Source organism: Nuphar pumila, chromosome 14 (assembly GCF_984573655.1).
Source record: "Nuphar pumila chromosome 14, dmNupPumi1.hap1.1, whole genome shotgun sequence".
NCBI classification, from domain to species: Eukaryota; Viridiplantae; Streptophyta; class Magnoliopsida; order Nymphaeales; family Nymphaeaceae; genus Nuphar; species Nuphar pumila.
The window spans coordinates 5,194,021-5,218,063 of NC_143262.1; the positions used below are offsets into that span (position 1 = coordinate 5,194,021).

Genomic DNA, 24,043 nt, shown 5'->3' on the forward strand with positions numbered 1-24,043 from the left:
ATATATATATATAGTCATATGTAATGTAATTAGAGAGTAACTAGGAATAGTAAATAGGATTAGTTTTTGTTTTAATTTTTGTTTGTATTTGAACTAGTCAACATAGAGGACCGTTGGGGTTCCAACAGCTCTATTTAGAGCCGTTTGACCCCTAATGACTCTCTATGACCTCTCTTTCATTTGTGTATAAATATGGGGCAAAGCCCCACTATAATGTATGGTTCTTGCATGTGTTGAGATAAATAAAAATTATTATTTTTTATTTCTTATTCTCGTACCCTTTTAGTGGGTCTTTGTGAGTGAACCCATTTGTGGTTCTTTGAGTTTTCTTTTTTGTATTTTGGTGGAACCCTTTTGAGTGTCTACTTTTGGTGATTTAGTGAACATCTTTGAAGGAACTCATTTCCTTACAGTTTTGTCTTTTCTTATTTTTTATGTTTCTTATCATTTCCCTTTTTCATAAGGGCTTATTGGACTTTGTCCAAAATAGTCGTTGGGATCTCCCCAACGGCTATATTTATAGATGTGGTTGGGAGCATCCCAACGACTATATTGGCCATGTATGGTCTATATAATGGGGTTAAAACCCTTTCTTGTTTTTTAATACTTTTCTAAGCATTCTCTCATAATAAATATCATATTTTTTAAGTGTTTTGTGTTCTTTTGTATGCACATTAGTGGCTGTTGTAATCTTTTATATTAGCCATTGTTTAACTTGTGTATTGTCCCTTTGTGGACTTGTTGTGTTTGAGCACTCCCTTGTTGTCTATTGTATGCCTTGGTGGCTCTTTTTATATTCCTCTTGTTTTCATTACACCCCATGCTAACAGCATGGGCTCACAGCCTCTGAGTCATTTCATACTCCAGCAAGTCTAGCCATTTCCTCTGTTATGATTCATTAGATAGTCTATGCATCTGCAAATGTTACTATATTATATTAATATTTGATGTGAATATCACCCAAAAATTTGCCAAATCTTTGCTTGGAAATTGTACGTAATTTTTGGATATTTTTTCTTTCCACTGCAATGATGCATCTAAGAAATGACCAAATGATTTCTCAAAAAAAAGAAGAAATGATCAAATGAATCTTGTTTCATTTTCACAATAAACAGTGGACATTAAGGCACTGCCTTCTGGTTGCGATTGTCGTGTGATGCATTTGATGATTTGCGTTGATTTTCATATTAACTCGTCCTTAACAGGCGGAGTGGATGGCTCCTGAAGTTCTTCGAAATGAACCTTCAGATGAAAAGTAAGTCAAGCACAGAACTTTCTAATATAAATAGCTTTTAAAATTTTTCTTCAATACAATGTTGATTTCATACATTCACTTGTCAAAAGGTTTCTTGGCTGAAATCATGTCTTTCTGCACTTGAAGGTGTGATGTCTATAGCTTCGGGGTCATCTTATGGGAGCTTGCTACCTTACAGCAACCATGGGCAGGAATGAACCCAATGCAGGTTGTTGGTGCTGTTGGGTTTCAAAATCGTCGCCTTGAAATTCCAGATAGTATGGATCCAGCTGTTGCAGAAATAATTAGGAAGTGTTTGAAAACGTAAGTATATCTGTCCATTTATATAAATATTACCATTATATAATTCTTTAGCACTCAATCTATTGGCATGCTCATTTATGTCTTATGTGTATTAGGCACTGCTTAGCTGATAACCAAACATGTGCTTTTGAAATTGTGAATCTGATTGCAGTGCTTGAGGGTTATTTTCAATAGTATCTCTTCAAAATGCTTTGCAGCAGTGAACAACTTTATGGAGCATGTGTAGACTTCCAAAGTTAAAATAAACAGTGGCTAATTTTTAGCCAACATGACATGTCCCTGAGCCTCAACTGGTTCGAATTTAGGCAAATTTAGGCAATTGAATAACACTTGTATAAAACAAGAGAGAAGAATGGAGTAGAGTTGAACAGAAGCCATACAAAGAAGGAAAACTTCATTAGCTCTAAAATGAGAGCGATACAACAATATAAGGAAGAAGTTCTCTCTACCTCACTAGAAGGCAAAAATAGTTGACTCTACACCAGCACTATGAAAAAATACATGAATACTTCTGAAAAGAATAAAATGTACATATACATAGCGGAGGGTTAGCACACAAAATACTAATACATATATTACATCAAACTTAACACTCCCTCTCAAACTTGAGATGATGCAAGAGGAATTATCCCAAGTTAGGAAAGAAATGAACTAAAATGCAACGGAGCAAGACTCTTTATAAACACATGCAATTTGATCCTTAGTGCCCACGTAATCAGGAGAAATGACTCCATCTTCATAGGCTCTCCTAGTAAAGTGACAATCTATCTCAATATGCTTAGTCTTTTCATGGAACTATGGATTCTTTACAATATGAATGAGGTCCTCATATTGTCACAATACAAGGAGGTCCATCCACTCATAGGAACCCCTAACTCTCCTAATAGTCATCTTATACAAACAATCTCAGTTGTAACCTGTGTCATAACCCTGGATTTTGCTTCAGCTACAGATAATGAAACTCTTTGTTGTTTCTTACTATTCCATGAGATTAGAGAGCTCCCAAGAAAAATACAAAATTTGATAGTAGAGAGACTGTCCCTGGTAGAGCCTCCAAAGTCCTCATTGCAAAAGGATCTAAGATTTGTGGAGGACGAGGAAAAAACATCCATAATGCATAGTGTCTCTCACATATTTGATGATCTAAAATACCACAACAAGATTAACCGACTTAGGGAACTCATAAACTGACTGACCACATGGACAATGTAAGTAATATATGATCTGCATATAGTCAAGTATATCAAGCTCCAAACTAACTGCGATATACCACTGGATCTCTTAGATTCGCTTCATTTGAAGCTCTCAATTTTACATTTGCTTCTATAGGAGAACTAACATTTTTTAGAATCATCCGACCTGAGGGTACTCATAAATTGACTGACCACATGGACAATATAACTCAGAAATTCGCTTCGTAAGTGTGATACTCCGCTTCCGAAACTTGATCAGAATCTCAATTCTCCCATGTTTCATCTATTCTTCTTATGTGTTCTCAGTCTACTTTTCATGTTTTCTATGTGTTTCTTCTTACTCATTTTCATGTGCTTTATCTAAATTGGCAATCATCATTTTTAGATTTTGTTAAAAATTTAATTCTTACACTAAAAAATCTTGAAATTTAAGAATAATCACTTTTATTTTAGTTTTTATTTCTATTCCATTTTGATTCTCATTCAATTCTTATATTGCTTTATTTTATTCCTCGCTTCCCTGTTTCTATACATTTTAAAATGCACCGCTTCTCGCTTCCTCTTTCCGTGTCGTTTTCCGCTTCCGCTTCCTAGTCTGGCAACCTTGATACACCTTGTATATATATATTATTTATTCTTTTATTCTTTTTGTTGTAAATAATTTTTATTATTTTATTTATTTTAGTCAACAAAGGTTGACTAGATTAGCCGTTAGATCTGGTCTAACGGCTAGCCATTCTAGCTATTAGATCTAGTCTAACAGCTAGAAAACTCTCTTGTCTCTTATTACTCTCTCTCTTCTCTTGATGTATACAAATAAGGGATATTTTCCCATTTTATTGTATGCATTTTGCATACTTTGTGAATCAATAAAGAATATTATTTTTATAATGTGAGCCTTCTATAGTGTGTGCCCTTAGTGTCCTTTGTGAATGTGCCCATAGTGGCTCTTTGTGCTTGTCCATTTTGGCTTCTTTGGTGGACATTTGTTCTTGTTTGAAGGCTTATCTTTCTTTACAATATGAACATGATTTTTGATAATTATGACATATGGTCTTCTTTCTTCCTTCCTCATTACATTGCCTCCCAAAGTTGGGTCTTGTGAAGTAAGGAGGCTTGTAAGTGTTAGTGTTGGCATTGGGTATTTGGACAACCAACACATATTCTTTGGATTTTTTGGACTCGGTCATGGTTTTCAACCTAGTCTCTTCCATAAATACTTTGGCCAAAACTTCATGAAAGGGTGGAGGCTTGTCCTTCTCACAATGAGTAATGGGGACCCTCAAATGTTTGAAATCGGGTCTTAGGCCTTGCATAAATTAAAAAAATTGTTCTTCTAAGATTTGTTTCTTTCTTAGACGAGCATCATTGGATGTGTCCCAAATAAGCTCTAATTTAGCCATTTGATCCCAATGTCTTTTTAAAGATCCATAGTACACAAACACACTTTTGTCACCTTGTGTGCATTTGTGGATCTTGTTATGTATTTCTCATTTGTGAGTGGCATATCTTCGGGTATACGTTTGCTTGATAAAAGTCCAAGCCTCATCCGCTCTTTCAAATTTCAAGATGTTCTATATTGGCTCCACACACATGCTTGCCATGGAGGGTGATGACACTTTATCATGGCCTACTTTCCATCCTTTATAGCTATTTTTGTAATTCAAGAGAGCTTTATCTCTCTCATTTCCTTTGAGGGTCTCTTCTTTCGATATTTCATCTTCTTTCTTGCTGGAAACTCTAAAACTGTAATATTACGTATTTTGGTACTTAGTCATTTTATAATTTTGTCAAAAATTTGGCTAGGTCTGGGAGAAAAATCGTTTGAGGCTCGATTTTTAGACTGATGACTTTGAGTCTCGGCTTGGCCCAGGTCCCATCGACAAGGTCGTAAAGAGTCAATCGAAGCGAGATAAAGAGTTTTATTTTCGACTTTTAAATCGAGGCCTATGTCACATGGGTGCGGATGCGGGTGCGGGTGCGGGTGCGGGTGCGGGGATGCGACACTTCCAAAAAACCCGGGTGCGGGGGTGCGGCAATATATATATATATAGGACTTATTGTGAGTTTTCTCCAGAGCCTGCGATCGAGAAATTAAGAGAAGGAAGAGAGAGAGGCTGCAATGAGTCACGATTTCTCAACAACAGAAATCGTGACCTATTTCATTAATAAATAGGCAAAAGCCCTAATACATAGCCTTCACAATTACCCTGATAAGCTGGGGTTATTTACAAGTATGCCATTATGTTGTGGACATGCTACATACAAGTAGTTTGGATCCGGATCCGGATCCAAACTGTAAATACAAAACGCGTATACTACACTGTCTAATAGTCTCCCTCAAGTTGTGCATGATTTTGGATAACTTGCTCTTTAGAAACCAAAAACGACACTTTGTGAGTCCTTTAGTGAACAAATCAGCCACTTGGTCTTCTGTTCTAATATAATGGGGCGCAATCTCTTTTTCTTCAATCTTCTGTCTGATAAAATGTTGATCAATCTCAATGTGCTTGGTCTTGCTGTGATGAATGGGATTAAGAGATATTTGAATAGCACTTTGGTTATCACAAAAAAGAGAACAACTAGCAATCGGCTCTTTGAGCTCTGTTAACAAATGTCTAGTCCATGTTACTTCTGCCGTAGCAGCAGCCATCTCCCTGTATTTTGCTTTTGTGCTAGATCTAGCCACTGCCTTCTGTTTTCTACTACTCCAGGAAACAAGATTGGCACCAATGAAAACGCCATGCCCTGAAACTGACTTTCGATCATTAGGATCTCCTGCCCAGTCTGCATCTGAATAAGCAATTATGTCATGAGCAGTATTCATGGATCTGCTTTTGGTGTACAAAAGTCCATCTCCAACAGTACTCTTCAAGTACCTCAGTATCCTCTTTACTGCATCCATGTGTCTCGTCCTCATTCATGAATTGAGAAACTTGATTGACTGAATATGTAATATCGGGCCTGGTAAAAGTAAGATATTGAAGCATTCCCACTAGACTCCGATATTTGGTGGGATCATGATACAAGTCTCCGTCTTGCACACTTAGTTTCTGGTTAAGCACACTAGGAGTAGCAAGAGACTTGCAATCTTTCATTCCACCCTTTTCTAACAGATCCAGGGTGTATTTATGTTGGGTCAAAGTAAGTTTATTTCCTTGACTATCCACTTCTACTCCAAGAAAGTACCGAAGGTTTCCAAGGTCCTTCATTTTGAACCTTTGACTCAGAAGGTCTTTAGTTTCTTGAACATGATTCTTACTACTTCCTGTAATAATTATATCATCAACATATATTAACAAGAAGGTAGTAAACTCCTTACCTCGAAGAATAAAGAGGGAGTGATCCAATTGCGATCGATAGAAACCATGTCTTTGAATTTCTAGAGAGAAACTCTCTAACCAAGTTCGAGATGCTTGTTCCAGTCCATAGAGAGCTCGATTTAATTTGCATACATATTCCTTTGAATCTACTTCTGTATAGCCTGGCAGTTGTTCCATGTATATTTATTCCTTCAAATCTCCATGAAGAAAGGCATTATTCACATCTAGCTGACTTATTCTCCAACCATAATCGACAGCTAATGAAAGAACAATGCGAATTGTACCCATTTTCACAACTGGACTAAATGTTTCATCATAGTCTTGTCCAAACTCTTGAGTGAATCCCTTGGCTACGAGACGAGCTTTGTATCGTTCAACACTTCCATTCGGTTTGTATTTGATCTTGTAGACCCATCGTGAGCCAACAACATTTCTATCTGGAGGTCGAGGAACAACAGTCCATGTTTGACACTGGTATAAAGCTTCCATCTCTTCATTCATGGCTTGAATCCATTTTTTGGAATTAATGGCTTGATGAAAATGTCTAGGCTCAGTCTCTTTCTCAATCTGTGACAAAAATAACTGAAAATCCATGGTGAAATTCTCATAACTGACCCACCTTTCAATAGGATGCCGAGCTCTTTCAGATCGTCTGCTCAGAATAGCTACTGTATTAGAAATTGAAGAAGTAATGTCGTTGGATGGATCAAACATAGGATCTTCTTGTTCAATATCGTCCGAAGTCAAGAGTGAGTCCCTTTCTCTTCTCCTATAAACTTGCCCAGCAAACTTGTTAATCTCTGGAGGATGTTCTATTTCAAGTTCCTGTATGCCATTGTATCCATCTTGACAGGATGTTCTTTGAGCACAGGAGGAAGAACACTCATCATTGGTTGCAGGAAAGAGCTCTGCACTGAGCCATGGATCATAAAATAGAGTATTCATATTGGTTTGGGAAGAAGCATATTCTCCATCTTCAAAATCATTCTCATCAAAAACTATATTCCTAGATATCTTAATTCGTCTGTTGTCAGGATCATAACACCTGTACCCTTTGTGGTGATCTGCATATCCGACAAATCTACACTTGGATGCCTTAACCTGAAACTTGTTTCGCAGAGAAGAGTCAATATGAACATAACACGTGCAGCCAAAATTTTTTAGTTCATCATAATCAGGATGCTTCCCAAATAGGATAAAAAGGTGATTTATCTTCTAAAAGCTTCATGGGCAGACGATTAATAATGTAAACAGCAGAGTGAAAGGCCTCTGTCCAGAGTCCTATGGGAGTATGACTTCCATGCATCATGCTCATAGCGCTTTCCATAATGTGACGGTGTTTTCGTTCTGCAATTCCATTCTGTTGGGGTGTATGCGGGCAAGATACTCTACGATTTATCCTATTATCTTGGAGATAATTGATAAAATCCCTGGAGGAGTATTCCCCCCCCCCCCCACCATCACATTGGAAATGTAGAATATTAAAAGAAAACTGAGTTTTGACAAATGTATGAAAACAACGAAAAATAGAGAAAACTTTCGATTCATTCTTCATGAAATATATCCAAGTGAAGTGAGAGAAATTATCAATAAAAGTAACATAATATTTGCTGCCAGAATTAGAAGGATTAGGAGCCGGTCCCCATACATCGGAACTGACGATTTCAAAAGGCCTTGAAGCTCTCTCATTTATTGAATGAAAAGGAAGAACATGACTCTTACACATTTGACAACTTGAACACATTTTATTATCTGGTCTAGGAATCAGGCCAGACTCAGGAATAAGACCATCAGATACGAGTCGCTCAACGAAGACTCGACCACAATGACCAAGACGCAAATGCCAAAAATCAGGCTTATTACATTTATTTGAATATTGCAAATTGAACACATGAATATGCTTTGACGACATGGACTGAGGAGATGACTTCAAGGTAGGTCGAACACAAGTAGAAGGGTCCTCCTGGAAGACATACATATTTCCCCGGCGTTCCCCTCTAGCGAACTGTAATGAAATAAGCGGAAGAAACCAAGAATGCTAAAGCATTCACTATGTCCCACACAGACAAGTGCAACAAGCACAAGAGAGAAAATCCACTAAGGGATATACAAAGGGCCTTATAAAAAGGCTACACACATGAAAAATAATATCACTATTATTGAAGAGGAGCTCTCAAGAGCAATGCACCATACATGGGGGGTTCCCCCTATTTATAAGAAAAGGAGACCAAAGGGGCTCCCAATAGAGTCGTTGGGAGCCCCCAACAGTCACATATGTGACCGTTGGGGGCCCCAACAGTCACATATGTGACCGTTGGGGGCCCCAACGACTCCATTGTGGGGCCCCTTTTCGGTATCCAAAAAATACAAAAATAAAAATAAAAATAAAAATAAAAAATGGTAAAATAAAAGAAACAAAATAAGTACCCCTATGGGGTACTTTGTGAAATGACCATAATACCCCTATCGGGTATTATGGTATTATTACATATGTTTTAACACCCCCCCTCAAACTTTACGGGGGAATGACCGAAAGTTTGCCAAGGAGGAACAAGAAGCGAGGAGCAGGCAGGGCTTTGGTGAAGAAATCGACAAGTTGATATTCTGAAGTGACATATGGCAGTGTTACTGTCCCACGAAGATATTCATCACGTACATAATGACAGTCCATTTCAATATGTTTCGTCCTCTCATGGAAAGTGTGGTTGCTGGCAATGTAGATGGCACTTTTGTTATCGCAACAAAGCTTCGAAGCCCCGGTAATTTCGACTCCCATATCTTGAAGAAGACTTCGAAGCCACACCAGCTCCATTGTAGTAGTTGCCATAGCCCTGTATTCTGCTTCAGTAGAAGACAATGAGACTTTCTGTTGTTTCTTGCACCTCCAAGCAATTAGCGAATCTCCTAGGAACACACAAAAGCCAGTAGTTGAGATTCGATCATTTGGGTTTTCTCCCCAGTCAGCATCAGTATAAGCTAGTAAATCTAAGGAAGAGAGTGAGGATAGGAATAGCCCTTTAGTCAAAGTATTTTTAATATATCGAATGATCCGGAGCACAACACTCATATGCACAGATGTAGGAGCATGCTTAAATTGGCTTGCAGAGTGCACAACATGAGCAATATCGGGCCTGGTGATAGTCAGATAGGTGAGGGAGCCTATGAGTTGCCTGTAGGGCGTAGGATCATCCAGCAGAACTCCATCCTCCAATCGTAGTTTAGCATTGATAACCTCGGGAGTTTCCACCTTTTTATCATCTGAAATCCTAAATTTGGAACATATGTCTGCAACAAGCTTCATCTGTGACAATATATACCCTCGAGGAGAGTATGCAACTTCTATACCAAGAAAGTACCTGAGAAAACCCAGATCAGACATATCAAAATTATGTTTTAACATATTTTTAACTTTAAGAATACCGCTTTCATCATTGCCAGTGATGATCATATCATCAACATAAAGCAGAAGGATGATGATACTATTACCTGCATGTTTAACAAAAAGAGCAGTGTCAGTATAACAGGAGCGAAATCCCAATTGTAACATGATAGCACTAAATCTATCATACCAAGCCTTAGGGGCTTGTTTAAGACCATATAAGGCTTTTAATAATCGAAGGGTTTGACCTTGGTTAACACTGATTCCCGGCGGAGGGTCCATATATACTTCTTCATTCAACTGACCATTAAGAAAGGCATTTTTAACATCTAATTGGAATATAGGCCATTTCTTAGATGATGCTACCGTAATTAAAGTTCTAACGCTTGTCATGCGAGCCACGGGAGCAAAAGTTTCCTCATAATCGATGCCATATTCTTGTGAGTATCCCTTAGCAGCTAATCTAGCTTTATAACGCTCTAGGGAACCATCACTTTTTGTTTTGACTTTGTAGACCCATCGACATCCTATAGCTTTCTTATTTGGAGGAAGGTGAACTATTTCCCAAGTTTTAGCTTTATTTAAAGCATCTAGTTCAACTTTCATTGCTTCAACCCAATGAGGTATACTTTTTGCTTGATTATAATGGGAGGGTTCATAGTAAGAATGCAAGGCTATTAGACAAGCTCTATATTTAGGTGAAAGAGTTTCATATGAGACAAACCTATTAGGTGGAATTGATTCTCTAGAAGAACGCCTAAGGGAGGTTTCTTCTAGGGGTTCATTAAGCCGCAAGAATTTTTCTAAAGCACTAATAGGTTGGGCTTCCTCACGCCGAGTGTATACTTGGAGATTGTCACCATTAGTTGGTGATACATCATTATCATGAGAATCATGAGTATCTTCTAAAATTTCCGGATGACTCAAAGAGTCATCATTTGAATCTTCTAAAAGATCATTGATAAACATATAATCAATTTCATTTGATTTTTCCAATATGTCAAATCCATTTTCATCTTCTTAAAAGGTTACATCTTTGGAGACAAATAACTTATTGTTTTTATGATCAAAGCATCTATAGCCTTTTTGATTTTCACCATATCCTAAAAATACACATTCTATTGCTTTAGGTGACAATTTATCTCTTTTATGTAAAAGAACAAAGCATTTACACCCAAAAATCCGAAGACGATTGTAGTCAGGTGTCATATTAAAAAGTTTTTCATAAGGAGAGATATTATTCAATTTTGAAGATGGCATCCTATTGATTAAATAGGTGGAGGTTAACACGGCTTCGACCCAAAAATTTTTAGGAATATTTTTAAAAATGAGTAAGGATCTAGTGGTTTCCAAAATATGCCTATGTTTTCTTTCCGCTAGACCGTTTTGTTGAGGAGTTCTTGGGCAAGATTTTTTATGACAAATGCCATGTTGTTTTAGATATGATTGAAAATCATTTGATAAGTACTCTCCACCCGAATCGGATCTAAGAATGGATATTTGACTTTGAAATTGATTTTGAATTTTTGCATGGAATTCTTTAAAGAAGTTAAAAACTTCCGATTTAAAGTTAAGAAAATAAATCCATACATATCTAGTATAATCATCAATAAAAGTAACATAATATGAATAACCACCTTTAGATAGAACCGGAGATGGCCCCCAAACATTGGAATGCACCAATTCAAAAGGTATTGTTGTCACAAAGGATCTAATAGGAAAAGGAGTAGACTTCATTTTGCCAAAAATGCAATCTTTGCAATTGATATCTTTTTCTTTACAAAACTTGTGTCCAAAAGGAAAAAGATACATTTTAGAGTAACTTGGATGTCCAAGCCTTTTATGCCAAGTTTCAATATTTTTGTCTTGGACATAAGTACAAAATGAGGTATTTGGAAGCATTAAATTATCCATAAAATAAAGGTCTCCCTTCCTATGGCCTTGCCCAATCCGCTTCCCGGACCGGAGATCCTGCACAAAGCACCCTTGGGATGAGAAAGATATTTCACATCCATGGTCGGCTATTTGAGAAACGGAAAAGAGGTTAAGATTTAATTTTGGAACTATTCTAACTTTTGGAACAAGGAAATTTTGAACATTTTTAGAATCAAGAGTTCCAACACCATTTATTTTGAGAAAAGTTCCATCGGCCGTAGAGACACAAGACATTTTTGAATTGGTGTGCACATTGGTTAATGCATTTTCATGAGGGGTCATGTGAAAAGAAGCTCCGGAATCTAAAATCCAAGAGTACGTACCGGGAGGTGATGATGAGGCAATGGCGGCACCGGAGGTGGAAGAAGTGACCTTTAAAATTTGTTGAAGAGCCAAGGAGATTTGTCCAAGAGTATCTTTGAGATCCCCGTTCTTGCCGTCATCTTCTTTGGTGGTGGATTCTTCAACGGAAGCCACCTTTGGCTTGAATGCTCCATTTAGCTTTGGGCAAACGGGTTTAATATGTCCCGGCTCATAACAATGGTGACATATAATCATTTTTCTTCCACCACTCCCTTGCTTACCAAAATGAGGTGGTTTGTATGTTTTAACATGATTGCCGGGTTTAGATATGGCAAGAACTTCCTCTATGCTTTTACCCATGCTATGCCTAGTCTCTTCTTGAGTAATCTCGGCAATAGCTTCTTCTAAGGGAGGAAACGTGGATCTATGGAGAAGTGAGGATCTCACTTGTTCAAATTCGGGACGAAGCCCAAATAAAAATTGAAACAATCTATCTTGTTCCATTTGTTTTTGTCTTAGAACCACATCCTCCATAGATACCCATTTAGGCTCTAAAAGAGCCAATTCATCCCACAAAGGATTTAGAGCACTATAGTAATCTTGTATGCTCATGTCTCCTTGTTTTGTGGTTCTTACTTTTTCTTGCAAGAAATAAGCTCTTGCAAGATCCTTTTGGGTAAACATACCCTTCATAAAAAACCAAGCTTCATTTGCCCGGCGGAATTTTGCAATATTTGCACATACCTTAAGTTCGACATTATTCATAAACCATGCTAGGATTTTTGCATGGTTGCTCTCCCAATCTTCCATTTGATGATTATAATCTTCAATGGCCTTGAGACGAGCATCGCCTTCAAGTGCTTTCTCTTGATCTCCTTCCATCTTTGTGAGCTTAAGTTGGGGTTCCGGAACGGTTCCCATTACATAACCCCAAAGCTTCTTGCCTTTGAGATTATTCTCCATTGCGGATGCCCACATCATGTAATTTTTTCCATTGAGTTTGAATGATAGATCGATCTTGACTTCCATAGCTACACAATGAAGATGTGAGAAAGAAAAGAAGTAGAGAGAGACAAGATTTTACCTTTAGTAGATCTTATGGCTTTGATACCATGTAATGAAATAAGCGGAAGAAACCAAGAATGCTAAAGCATTCACTATGTTCCACATGGACAAGTGCAACAAGCACAAGAGAGAAAATCCACTAAGGGATATACAAAGGGCCTTATAAAAAGGCTACACACATGAAAAATAATATCACTATTATTGAAGAGGAGCTCTCAAGAGCAATGCACCATACATGGGGGGTTCCCCCTATTTATAAGAAAAGGAGACCAAAGGGGCTCCCAATAGAGTCGTTGGGAGCCCCCAACGGTCACATATGTGACCGTTGGGGGCCCCAACGACTCCATTGTGGGGCCCCTTTTCGGTATCCAAAAAATACAAAAATAAAATAAAAAGAAAAATAAAAAATGGTGAAATAAAAGAAACAAAATAAGTACCCCTATGGGGTACTTTGTGAAATGACCATAATACCCGATAGGTATTATGGTATTATTACATATGTTTTAACACGAACGTCTTCTTCATTTGTAGATCCTTGACATAAACAAAAGACGGAGTAAATTCAACAGAAGAATTAGTATGATCAACAAGCTTAGAAACAAAAACAATATTTTTTGTAATATTTGGGGCATGAAGAACATTGGAAAGATGAAGTGGGGATTTAGGCAAGGGGATAGAAACATTTCCAATGTGGGTGATGGGGTGGTGTGACCCGTCTCTAGTGACGATGTTACTTTTTCCAAAATAAGGAGTTAAAGTAGAGAATTTACCCGCATTACCTGTGACATGAGTAGCTGCCCCTGAATCAATGTACCAGACTCCTTTATCATCGCGTTTCAGATCAAGTTCAGACAATGCAGCCAAAAGAAGCTCTTTCACATCGCCACCAAACTTTGAAGGGTTCTCCTTTCGTCCTGACGAGCTCTCACCCTTTTGGAACTTTCCTTTGTTCTTTGACGTGACCTCGCTTGTTACAGAGATAACAGGTGGGCATGTTTTTCAAATTATAAGGAGAGGCATTCGGGGTGGGTAGTAACCCACGCCCCCCTGGAGTACCTCGTCCTCGTCCTCTGCCTGCACCAAAATGACTATCACCGCGTCCCTGGCCAAAAGAAACACTAGTAGCAAGAACCTGTCCACCAGTGTCATGTGACATCCCCTTTAAGGTCATCTCATATTGAAGGAGTTTCGCTTGCAAGTCTTCAAACGATGGTAAGCTGGGTAGACATAACAATGAGGTCGAAAGAACATGGAATTCCGATCCTAATCCATTCAAGGCTTGCCTGACTTTATCTTTGTCTGTCACTTCATATCCGACAATAGCCAGTTGATCGCTTATGTTCTTGACCTTGTTCAAGTATTCCATGACAGACATGGAACCCTTAGTGAGGAGTTGAAATTCACGCTGAAGAAAGAAAATTCTAGCCTCTGAAATCTGAGAATATGTCTTCACTAGCCGGTCCCATAATTCTTTTGATGAGCACTCATCTGGAATTCCCACCAATACTTCTTGAGAGATAGTGGAGATAAGGAAAGCAACTGCAGCTTGATCACGCTTCATCCAATTTTCATATTGGGGATTTGGTATTCGTTGTATAGAATCAGTCTCGTTTCTATCCTTAGTTTCTTGTATGATAAATTCTGGAGGGGCTGAAATTGATCCATTTAAATGTCCAGAAAGACCTTGACTTTTAATGAATGGAAGAATTTGTCTCTTCCAGATCAAGAAATTGGAATTGGTAAGTTTTTCAGAAATGAGTTGGCCAAGAAAGTTGGATGAGAGAAAAGTTTGAGAAGAAGAAGAATCCATGACTTAGAACAAGAAAAAGAATATTATTGGCATATGCAATCAGTATATAAATGCAACAATTTTTTTTTTAAACAGTCGAGAGCTAAGAATTCAGCGTGAATCTGATTATCAGAACCGATACCCAGATTATCAGGTCTAATCTGATTTGATAAAGGAAGCTAAGACTTTTCCTTTCTTTTTTTTTGAAAAAATATATAAAAATTGCACACAGCAATAATAAAGCAGAAATAAAAGGAATATCGCTGATGTACAGATCTGTCAGCAGCCGATAAAACCCAAATATGTGAAATTGAATGGAAAGGGGAGAGACAAATCTGATGTACAGATCTAGAGCAACCGATAAAACCCCAAAAGATATTGTGAAAGCAAAGAAATCGAAAAAGCTGATTTGGTACAAATCCAAAGAAGCAAATCCAAATCGAGAGATCTACTGATTCCATGGACAAAAATATCGTGAAAATGGATTTGGCCCAAACCCAAATCAGTTTCAGCAATCAAACTGGATGTAAAGAGATGTGAAGATGGAGGAATAGATTGAAGAAAGAAGTACCTGGGGCTGGGTCTCGTATTCCAGTAGAGAAGAAGTACGAACAGATTGAAGGAAGAAGTACCTGGGGCTGGGTCTCGTATTCCAGCAGAGGAATAGATTGAAGGAAGAAGATCTGAAGATGGCAGAAGTACTTGGGGCTCGTATTCCAGTAGAGGAAGGAAGATCTTGTATGGACGTACCTATGTAGAAGAATTCCATCCCTTGGATCAGACGTGCTTTGATACCATGTGAGTTTTCTCCAGAGCCTGCGAACGAGAAATTAAGAGGAAGAGAGAGAGGCTGCAATGAGTCACGATTTCTCAACAACAGAAATCGTGACCTATTTCATTAATAAATAGGCAAAAGCCCTAATACATAGCCTTCACAATAACCCTGATAAGTTGGGGTTATTTACAAGTATGCCATTATGTTGTGGACATGCTACATATAAGTAGTTTGGATCCAGATCCGGATCCAAACTGTAAATACAAAACACGTATACTACACTGTCTAATACTTATAACCAGTTTTTTTTTGCTGGTGTGTTTGTTTGAAGACTTGTTACCCACGTTCTGCTTGTTGTGTACTTTGACGCAATGGGACAAAGTTGATGAACCGAAAGGATTGGCGATCTAATCGACCCAGCCTGCTGTGTTCTGCTGACTGTCATGATTCAACCATGTCTGAAACTCCCTGGTCTTCACGAAAAAAAAATATAAACGAAAGGTTTGATGTGGTTTGTTGGAGAGAGAGTCTTCACGAGGCCTACGGCTCCACCGCCACTGCCTAGGGTTCTTCAAATTTCATTTTATATACAGTTGCACACAGATCTCCGGTCTGGACTCTGGATGACAGCTAAAAAATTTTATTGGATTTGACATGTGGAAAAGAGAGGTCTACACCAGGCTATGGTTAGAGCACCCATCTCGTCAGGAGAAAAGTGAATACTAATAGCCACCAAGGCTACCACCACCATTATTATTTATTATGGAGAGTGAAAATCCTTGACGAAGAAAGATCGGGATGCCAACAAAGCTCGTTAGATGTTGTGGACACAAGTGCCCCTTTATAAAACAAGAGCAACAGCAGCAAGCAGGCATCCACGCTTCGGCTGTTCTGTCCTTTCATTCTCTCATCACTACCTGTAGGGATCCAGCAAGGGGTGGGGAGAGGTGAAGAATCTGGAAGTCCTCGTCAGGGAATAGGCAAACTCTAAAGAGACCGAAGCTATCAAGGCCAAAATCAAAATCCAGCAAGGGGCGGGTCCCGCTGCGTAGTCAGCTGTCAGTAGATTTTTTTTTTAAATTTCGCAGCCCATTTCACAGGGCAAAATTTAAAAAAAAAAATCAAAAAATTAGACCAAAATGATCCTGGGTGCGGTCAACGCACCCAGGGTCAAGTTGACCGCACCTGGTGCCGCACCCGCATCGCATTGCGTCGACGCTGGTGCGACACTTGTCTGGTCGAATCCCTGTGACATAGATTGAGGCGAAATTCAGGTTATTTTCAGGCGAAATTCGGAATTTGATATTTGTGTTATATGTTGTTGGATGTGTCTCAGAATTCTGAGCGCAACAATATTTTATTTTTCTTGATTCGGGCTACAGTTGAGCCAAAAATCGTGTTTTTCTGAAAATTGAGCAGTTCGTCGAAATGGATCCGGGGTTGTATTGGATTGGATCCAAGGCCTAGGATCCGATTTTTTATGGATTTGGGTTCTACTTAGGTCTTACTTAAATCTGGATTTGATCCAGATCTTGATCCATTTTTGTTCTTGGATATGGGTTTGGATCTTGGATCCGGATCCAAATCCAAACCCAATGTTTTTCCAGATTTAAAGTGAATATAAAGCTTTATTTTGGGGTTTATTAGGGTTAAGAAGCCTTTAGGATTTTTGGTTATTTTTGAAAGTTTTTAAATATTTTTAATTAATTAATATTTAATATTAATTCCGAATTTTGGTTTAGGGCTGAGAGGGACTCCGTAATAGATCCCTTACACTTAATTAAAAAGAGTTTTAAAAGCTTTATAAAGTTAGAAAAACTACCAAATGTTGAAAAGTCAACATTTGGTAGAGTTTAAAAAAATTAGGAAACTAAGAGAGAGAGAGTTCCACCTTTTGGGAACTCTCTCTTAGAGAGAGAGCGGGAGAAAAAGGGAGGGGCGACCTCCCCTATGGGGGCCTATAAAAAGACTTCAAAAAGAGAGAAAAGAGAAAGAGAAGAAAAAAAAGAAGGGGGAGAGAGAAAGTGAGGAAAAGAGAGGTAAAAGGGAGAAGATGAAGATATTTGATCTTTTTCAGCCATCCATCCACATTTTTCAACATCTATCATTGTTTTTCTTCATTTTATATACAAGGTACGGGTTTCCTCTCTTGATTCAAGTGAGAAATTGAATATAAATTAGATTTTCATACAATATTTTGGTAGAAATTCATGGAAAATATGTGAACCTAGATATTCACTCTAAAATACATGAATGAGGAGTTTTGAATCCTCTTTTATGAATGTTATTTTGTATATATGCATCTAGCAAAAGAAATTTCTGTACATGTTTATTTTTATATCAAAATAGAATTTTATTTCATAGTAAATACAGTTTATTAAGTGCGTGTTTTTATTGGAAAAGGAAATGGGAATATCAATTTATCCACGTTTCCTTAGGTATGTTAATGGTTTAGAATCTGATTTTGTATTGAAAATGTATTCTATTTCAGATTTATGCTTACACGCACATATGAAACGCTGTACATCCGTGTATTTGTTAGTTTTTAGGCTCTTTGAAAATGCTGTTTAAAATTGGTGTCATTATCTTTTGTTCACCCACATTCATACAAACTTAAAAGTGACGTTGCACACTCTAATATAGATAATTTAATTGCTGATATGGATGTGCAGAGGGCTAACTGTGGATCGGCATATTCATATAAAGATATGCAAATCCAGGAATAATTGTGGATCTGCATATTCGTAGAAACCTAAAAATGAATTTACATATTCCTGAACACTTGAAAGTAAATCTGCATATTCATGAAAACTTGATTATGAATCTGCTTATTTTAGTTTTCTTCTGTCAGTTTCAAAAAAAAAAAACTTTGCGTATAATGATATGCGGGTCTCTAGTGGGCTGGCTGTGAGGCCGGCTGAACCTGGCCTGACAGGCCAAGTCCTACTAGGTCTGGCTGGGGTCTGGTCAGACCAGACCAGACCCAGCCTGGTTCTAGCTGGCCAATCGGCAGCCCAGCCGAGTGGCTCGGCTGGGCCCTGTCAAGACCAGTCCAGCTCTTGGCTGGACTGGTACAGGCCTGGCAGGCCCTTGCCAGGCCCGATTTGAACGAGTTTTTTTTTTAAATAAAAAAAATTGTGTGGGTATTTTAAATTTTTAGATTCTGGTTAAGAGTGTCTATTTTAAACACATGATAAGAAAAGTTTTTTTTTTCAAGCTTAAACTGGTAATACAGGTGCAAACAATATTCATTTTAAGTTTGGTTTCAAGCACATGCATAACATTGACGTGTTCAGTTATGTGATTAAGTCCTTTTTTCTGTGTAGGCTGGCTACCAAACCAGTCGAATTCGGTTGGCCTGACCGGCTGAGCTTGGTGGGTCTGGCTGTGTGCTAGACATACACTAGCTGCACTAACAACTGTCTCATGAAGGATCTCACTCGTTACATCCAGAAATTTCCTTCCTTCCTCCTAACTTGTATTCTACAGATATAGTGCTATTGCATATAAGCTTTTTATCAACAGAAAAGATAATCTAGTCATTAGTTGAAATAATATACAAATCTTATGTACTCGACTAAAACACGTAAGACTTAGAATTGTTTGATCAAATTTCTTTCAAAACAACTAAAAGGTTTATGATACTTATAGCTATCGCCTTGCCTTGTTCATTTCAACTTGAACAGATTCTACCAAAGTACCCAAAGGCAATTCTCGTTGTGCAGGGCATACATATGTATATATGTAGATACATATACAAATGTAGGGTTATGTTTTGTTTGAGCAAGATAGTTGATTTGTTTAAGCGTGAAACACTCAGATTTTAGAGTTGGTTGTATGTTAAATGCATATTCAAATGAGGGTCAACCTAGAATATGCAAACTCTCGTTATACTCATTTCATGTGCCTATGTGAATCTAGAAAAAAATAAAGAGGGTCAGCTTTGCATGATAATTCCCATAATTTGTTTCCTTGTATTAGCCTAGCCTTATTCATGCTGAAGAACGAAACTTTTAACTTGATATAATATGTTGGATCAAGGTAATATTGCAAGGCTGCATTTTATGCGTATGCATACTCTAACTCGATGTATTTAGCACGTGCACCATTACTTGAATGTTCACATGTTTAACTAAAGTGTATGTTGCACGAAAGTATTGCATGCGACATGAACATGTGAACTTGAGCATGCATTTTGATGTGAGCATGCGAACTGAATGAAAGCACACATACATAGGTGTATTATTGTGTGTTATGCACATCTTTAAATGGCATAAATGAATGTGCATTGTGAAGCATTGTGGTATGATATTTATAATTTTTGCAAATAAATGCATCGATGATCAAAATGGATCATCATGGGTTGTATGAGCCTCGAGCATGCGTTGATCTTTGTTTTAGTTGTTATATGCATTGCAAAAATCAAATGTGATATTATTATTGTTATTGCACTGTTCCATGATGCCACCGTCTGTGGTCCCGTGAAGAGCTTGGCATGCTGATTTGCAAGCTTATGTTATTAATTTTGCATGTTGATTTGCAAATATAAAAGAGATAAATTAATAATAAGATAAAAGAAATTGAAGAACAATGTAATTGATGTTTCCTTGACATCCCTTATGTAGTGTGGGAATCTTGGATATTACGGTTTTGGGAAAACTGTGAGGATACTAAAACTCCGTGTGCGTTGTTGTTGCACATGAACTCGATATTGATGTTCTTCTTCCTGACCACGGTTTTAAAGAGAGTCTACCACTTTGCCTAGGAGTGGTGTGTAGACACAACTGTTGTTTTGGTATACCAAGAAAGTGGCGCTAGTGGATGCTGATTTTCATGGTGTCTCCGACATTAGAAGTTATTTTCTAATGTTTCGATGGATGATGTTTCTTGATATCGGTTGAGGGGTAAGTTTGAAACCCAGTAATAAAATACAAATTATGTGCTAAGTTACCATGGGAACCTAACTTGACCTCAGAGATTCTTACTCGTTTTGGGTATCCGCGGACAATGGTAATTAAAAAGAGGAATTTAAATGTGTATGCATCCTAATAGGGACATGCATATCAAAGAGAAGTTGCTTAAAGACAATAAATTATGCATGCATTGCATTGAAATCATGCATGTTCTTGATATGCACTAGATTATTCATATTTACTTATTCCCTTAATTGTGATATATTGATGAATACATGATGTTATTCCTTAATGCATGTTAAATATCTTTAATGCTTAGATTGTGATTTATGTTATTAAATGTTACCTCATGCTTAATAGATGTTCCCTATTGCATGAACGATTATTTGAATTATGAAGGTGTTCTATTTTTGCCCCTCTAAAATATTGCATAAATCTTATTTATGTTCTTTTTACTTATTTGATCCATTAGAGGGACCTGTAAGCAGGATTCTTTGGATTCTGACACCCTACTTTTTGTGTTTTTCGTAGCCTCAGATGCCTAGTTGGGTGACCTGCCTCTGAGAAGAGTCACGAGGGGACCACACGACTACAGGGCAGATTCTTTATACGGCGTGGCTCTTTGCTTTTGTTTTTCCTTTTGCTTTCTTTACTTTTAATTAATTATGTTTTAGACTCTTTGCATTTGAATAAATGAAGTTTGGTTTTATCATGGTTTGGTATGAAAGATGAGTATAAGATTCCTTGTGGTGGTAATTGTGTGGAATTGTAAAGGCCCAGCGTCTCTGAGATTGTTTTCGCACTTGTTTAAAAAAAAATCTGCACTTTTTAAGGGGTATGAGTTGGGGTCGTTACAAAAACACTTAATGAATATATTCTTTCCTAAATCTGAGCAAAGAGTTATAATCTTAGCAAAAAATTGAGTCTTAATCATAACACAAGACTTAAAGATTTCAAACACATAAATGAATATATTTCTGTAAGGCATGTCTCTTTGCTATCTTGCAACTTTCACATTCCTTTACACGATCTAATACATAAATTCTAGATCCACTCTAATTATTCAACAACACAAGATGTTGCAGTCTGGAACTAGAAATATGATCAAGTCATTGATGCCACAACACAGACTCATCCAAAATTGTTGCTCTTAAACCACGTCCAAGTCTCTTCTTGTAACGACCCTAATACATTCCGGTGAAAAGTGGAATTTTTCTTTTTAACAATTGCAAAAACCAAACCCAAGGATCCGGGGCCTCATAGACTTAACAACTTACAAACAACAAGTGATCTTTACATTGAACCAACAAATCAAATAGCTAACTTTATTAATCAATAAATCAATGTCTAAGAACAAAATTAAATTAAAGTATGAAATGTAAGAGCCACACTATCAAGAAATAACAGAAGTCACGCGATCTTGCATGCTCTCTATGGCAGTCATCCCCATCATTGAGCTTCAGGTTCTGAGAAAAACATTCAAAGTACTAGGTAAGAATCAAAGATTCTTTGTACGGATTCTTCTAAAAATTCAAATAGGCAAGAAAAAACATAAATCAAATTCATGCAAGACATTCAGAGGAATATAAGAATAATAATCACATAATTCTTTTATCATTCATGCATCTAAAAGCATGTATCATGCAATAACAATTTCTCACATAAAACAGAACAAATTTGAATGCATGAACTAATGCAGAATAGTAAAAATGCATGATTTAATGCACATGCATGGACAATTTATTAAGTTACTATAAGAGTTTTCTTTTGCATGCATGTCCCTATTAAATGCACACAAGTTTAGTTTCACTTTTCATTAAACTCGCGGATATTCAAAACATGCACAACAATTCCCAAAGTTCAAGTTAGGTTCCTAGTGGTAGCTTAACACATGAGTTTCACACTCGTTTCTCGACCGATATCAGGAATCAACACCATCCATCAGAACATTAGAAATCAACATCTAATGTCGGGACACTAGAAAAATCAACATCTACTAATGCCACTTTCTTGCTATACCAATAACAACAACTGTGTCATAACACCACCCCCAGACAAAGTGGCTGAAAACTCCCTAAAACCGTGGCCAAGAGGCGAGCCACCATATCGGGTTTAGAGGCACAAACTCACACGGAGTTTTAGTATCCTCACGGTTTCCCCAAAACTGCCATCCAGGAAGAAAAATATTAATTACACTATTTATTTCTTTTATCTTTTTAACAAAAAAGCCAAATTCTTTATACAAGAATTGTTTTGCAAATCAACATGCAAAACCCAACACGGGACCTAAGCCATTACAATTAACAGTGCAATTAAATTATAAAACCAATAATTTTAGAGTGAATTTTGCAATGCATAAACAGAAATCTTAGAGCAACACATGCTCCAGGCCTATATAGCCTACGACGGTTTACATCTGACTACTGTTGCATCTTAAGCAAAATTCTCAGTGAACATGCACACACACAACTATTGAAACATGTCCACAATGCACATTCATTTATACACCATAACACCTTACATACAAAACAAATTGCATATGCATACCAACAAAGGCTTACAACATGCATTTTTCATGATCCATTATATGTATAAACTCTCAAATAAGCACATGATCATATTCATCCATGTTATAAATTTCATGAGTTCCCATGCATAAAACATAAGCATGATAATCTAATGCATGTCATAACCAATAACCACTTTTGTCATTCACATGCAACAAAGCTGGGCATGCTCGGGATACAGAACATGACCACATGTTTCTCATACAGAAACAGACAGCGGACGATGCTGCACATAAATGTGCAGCATTGGTCTGCCCCACAACAGCCCACCGAAAACTAAATAAATCACATGTATAATGATGTTGGGCAGACCTTACATGAGTCAGTTGTATATATATATATATATATATATATATATATATATATATATATATATATATATATATATATATACAAAACCCCCAACAAGCTTTCGCACGACCAACCAAATTTCAGCATAACGGATATGAAGGTCAGTCGCTCAAACATTAGCTTTGCCAACAGCCAATCGGAGGAGACAACATGCTGGAAATGCACGTCTGATGCATATTTATGCAGGGATATAACATGCTGGTAATACATGTTTGATGCATGTTTATGCAGAAATATAACATGCTGGAATTACATGTTTATGCAGAGATATAACATAATGGAAATACTTTGCTGAAGCATACTTATGTAGAAATAAAAAATGCTAGAAATACATATTTGATGCATGTTTATGCAGAAATAAAACATGCTGGAAATGCTCTGCTGAAGCATACTTATGCAGAAATAAAACATGCTGAAAATACATATTTGATGCATGTTTATGAAAAAATAAAACATGCTGAAAATACTCTGTTGAAGCATACTTATGCAGAGAAATAACATGTTGGAAATACTCTAAAATCAAAACATCACATTTGAATGCAGGTACATACAGCGGGACAGATTTGAATCGAAGTCCAGAAAAATTTATATATTTGGCAGATTCGGACCAGAAGATCTGCCTAGTTCATTCACTCGGCAAATCTGATTTGAATCAGTTTGCTTAAACATGGTCTGGCCAGAATTGCGTGTATATATATATATATATAAAAAAAAAATCAGCAGATCTGGACCAGATCTGCACACCTATGTATATATATATATATATATATATATATATACACACGGTATGCACACGAGTTCAATAAATCTGATTTTATTGCATCCATTAGTATTTTTGCTTTGCATATACAGAAAATCGACATGCCTATTAGATCTGAACATAAAATAGCCT

The 24,043-nt window shown here is 37.2% G+C and overlaps 1 protein-coding gene across 5 annotated transcripts in view; it reads left to right on the forward strand.

Moving 5' to 3' along the window:
- Window positions 1-24,043, forward strand: part of LOC149816145 (putative serine/threonine-protein kinase SIS8) — a 115,190-nt gene that overhangs the window by 85,864 nt on the left and 5,283 nt on the right. For all 5 annotated transcript variants that reach the window (XR_016427640.1, XR_016427641.1, XM_089987338.1 and 2 more), the window contains 2 exons: window positions 1,206-1,255; window positions 1,382-1,558. Coding sequence is in view for 3 of the 5 variants with exons in the window: in XM_089987338.1 (XP_089843464.1) it covers window positions 1,206-1,255; window positions 1,382-1,558 (227 nt within the window). In the remaining 2 variants the exon portion in view is untranslated. The remainder of the gene's footprint in view (window positions 1-1,205; window positions 1,256-1,381; window positions 1,559-24,043) is intronic.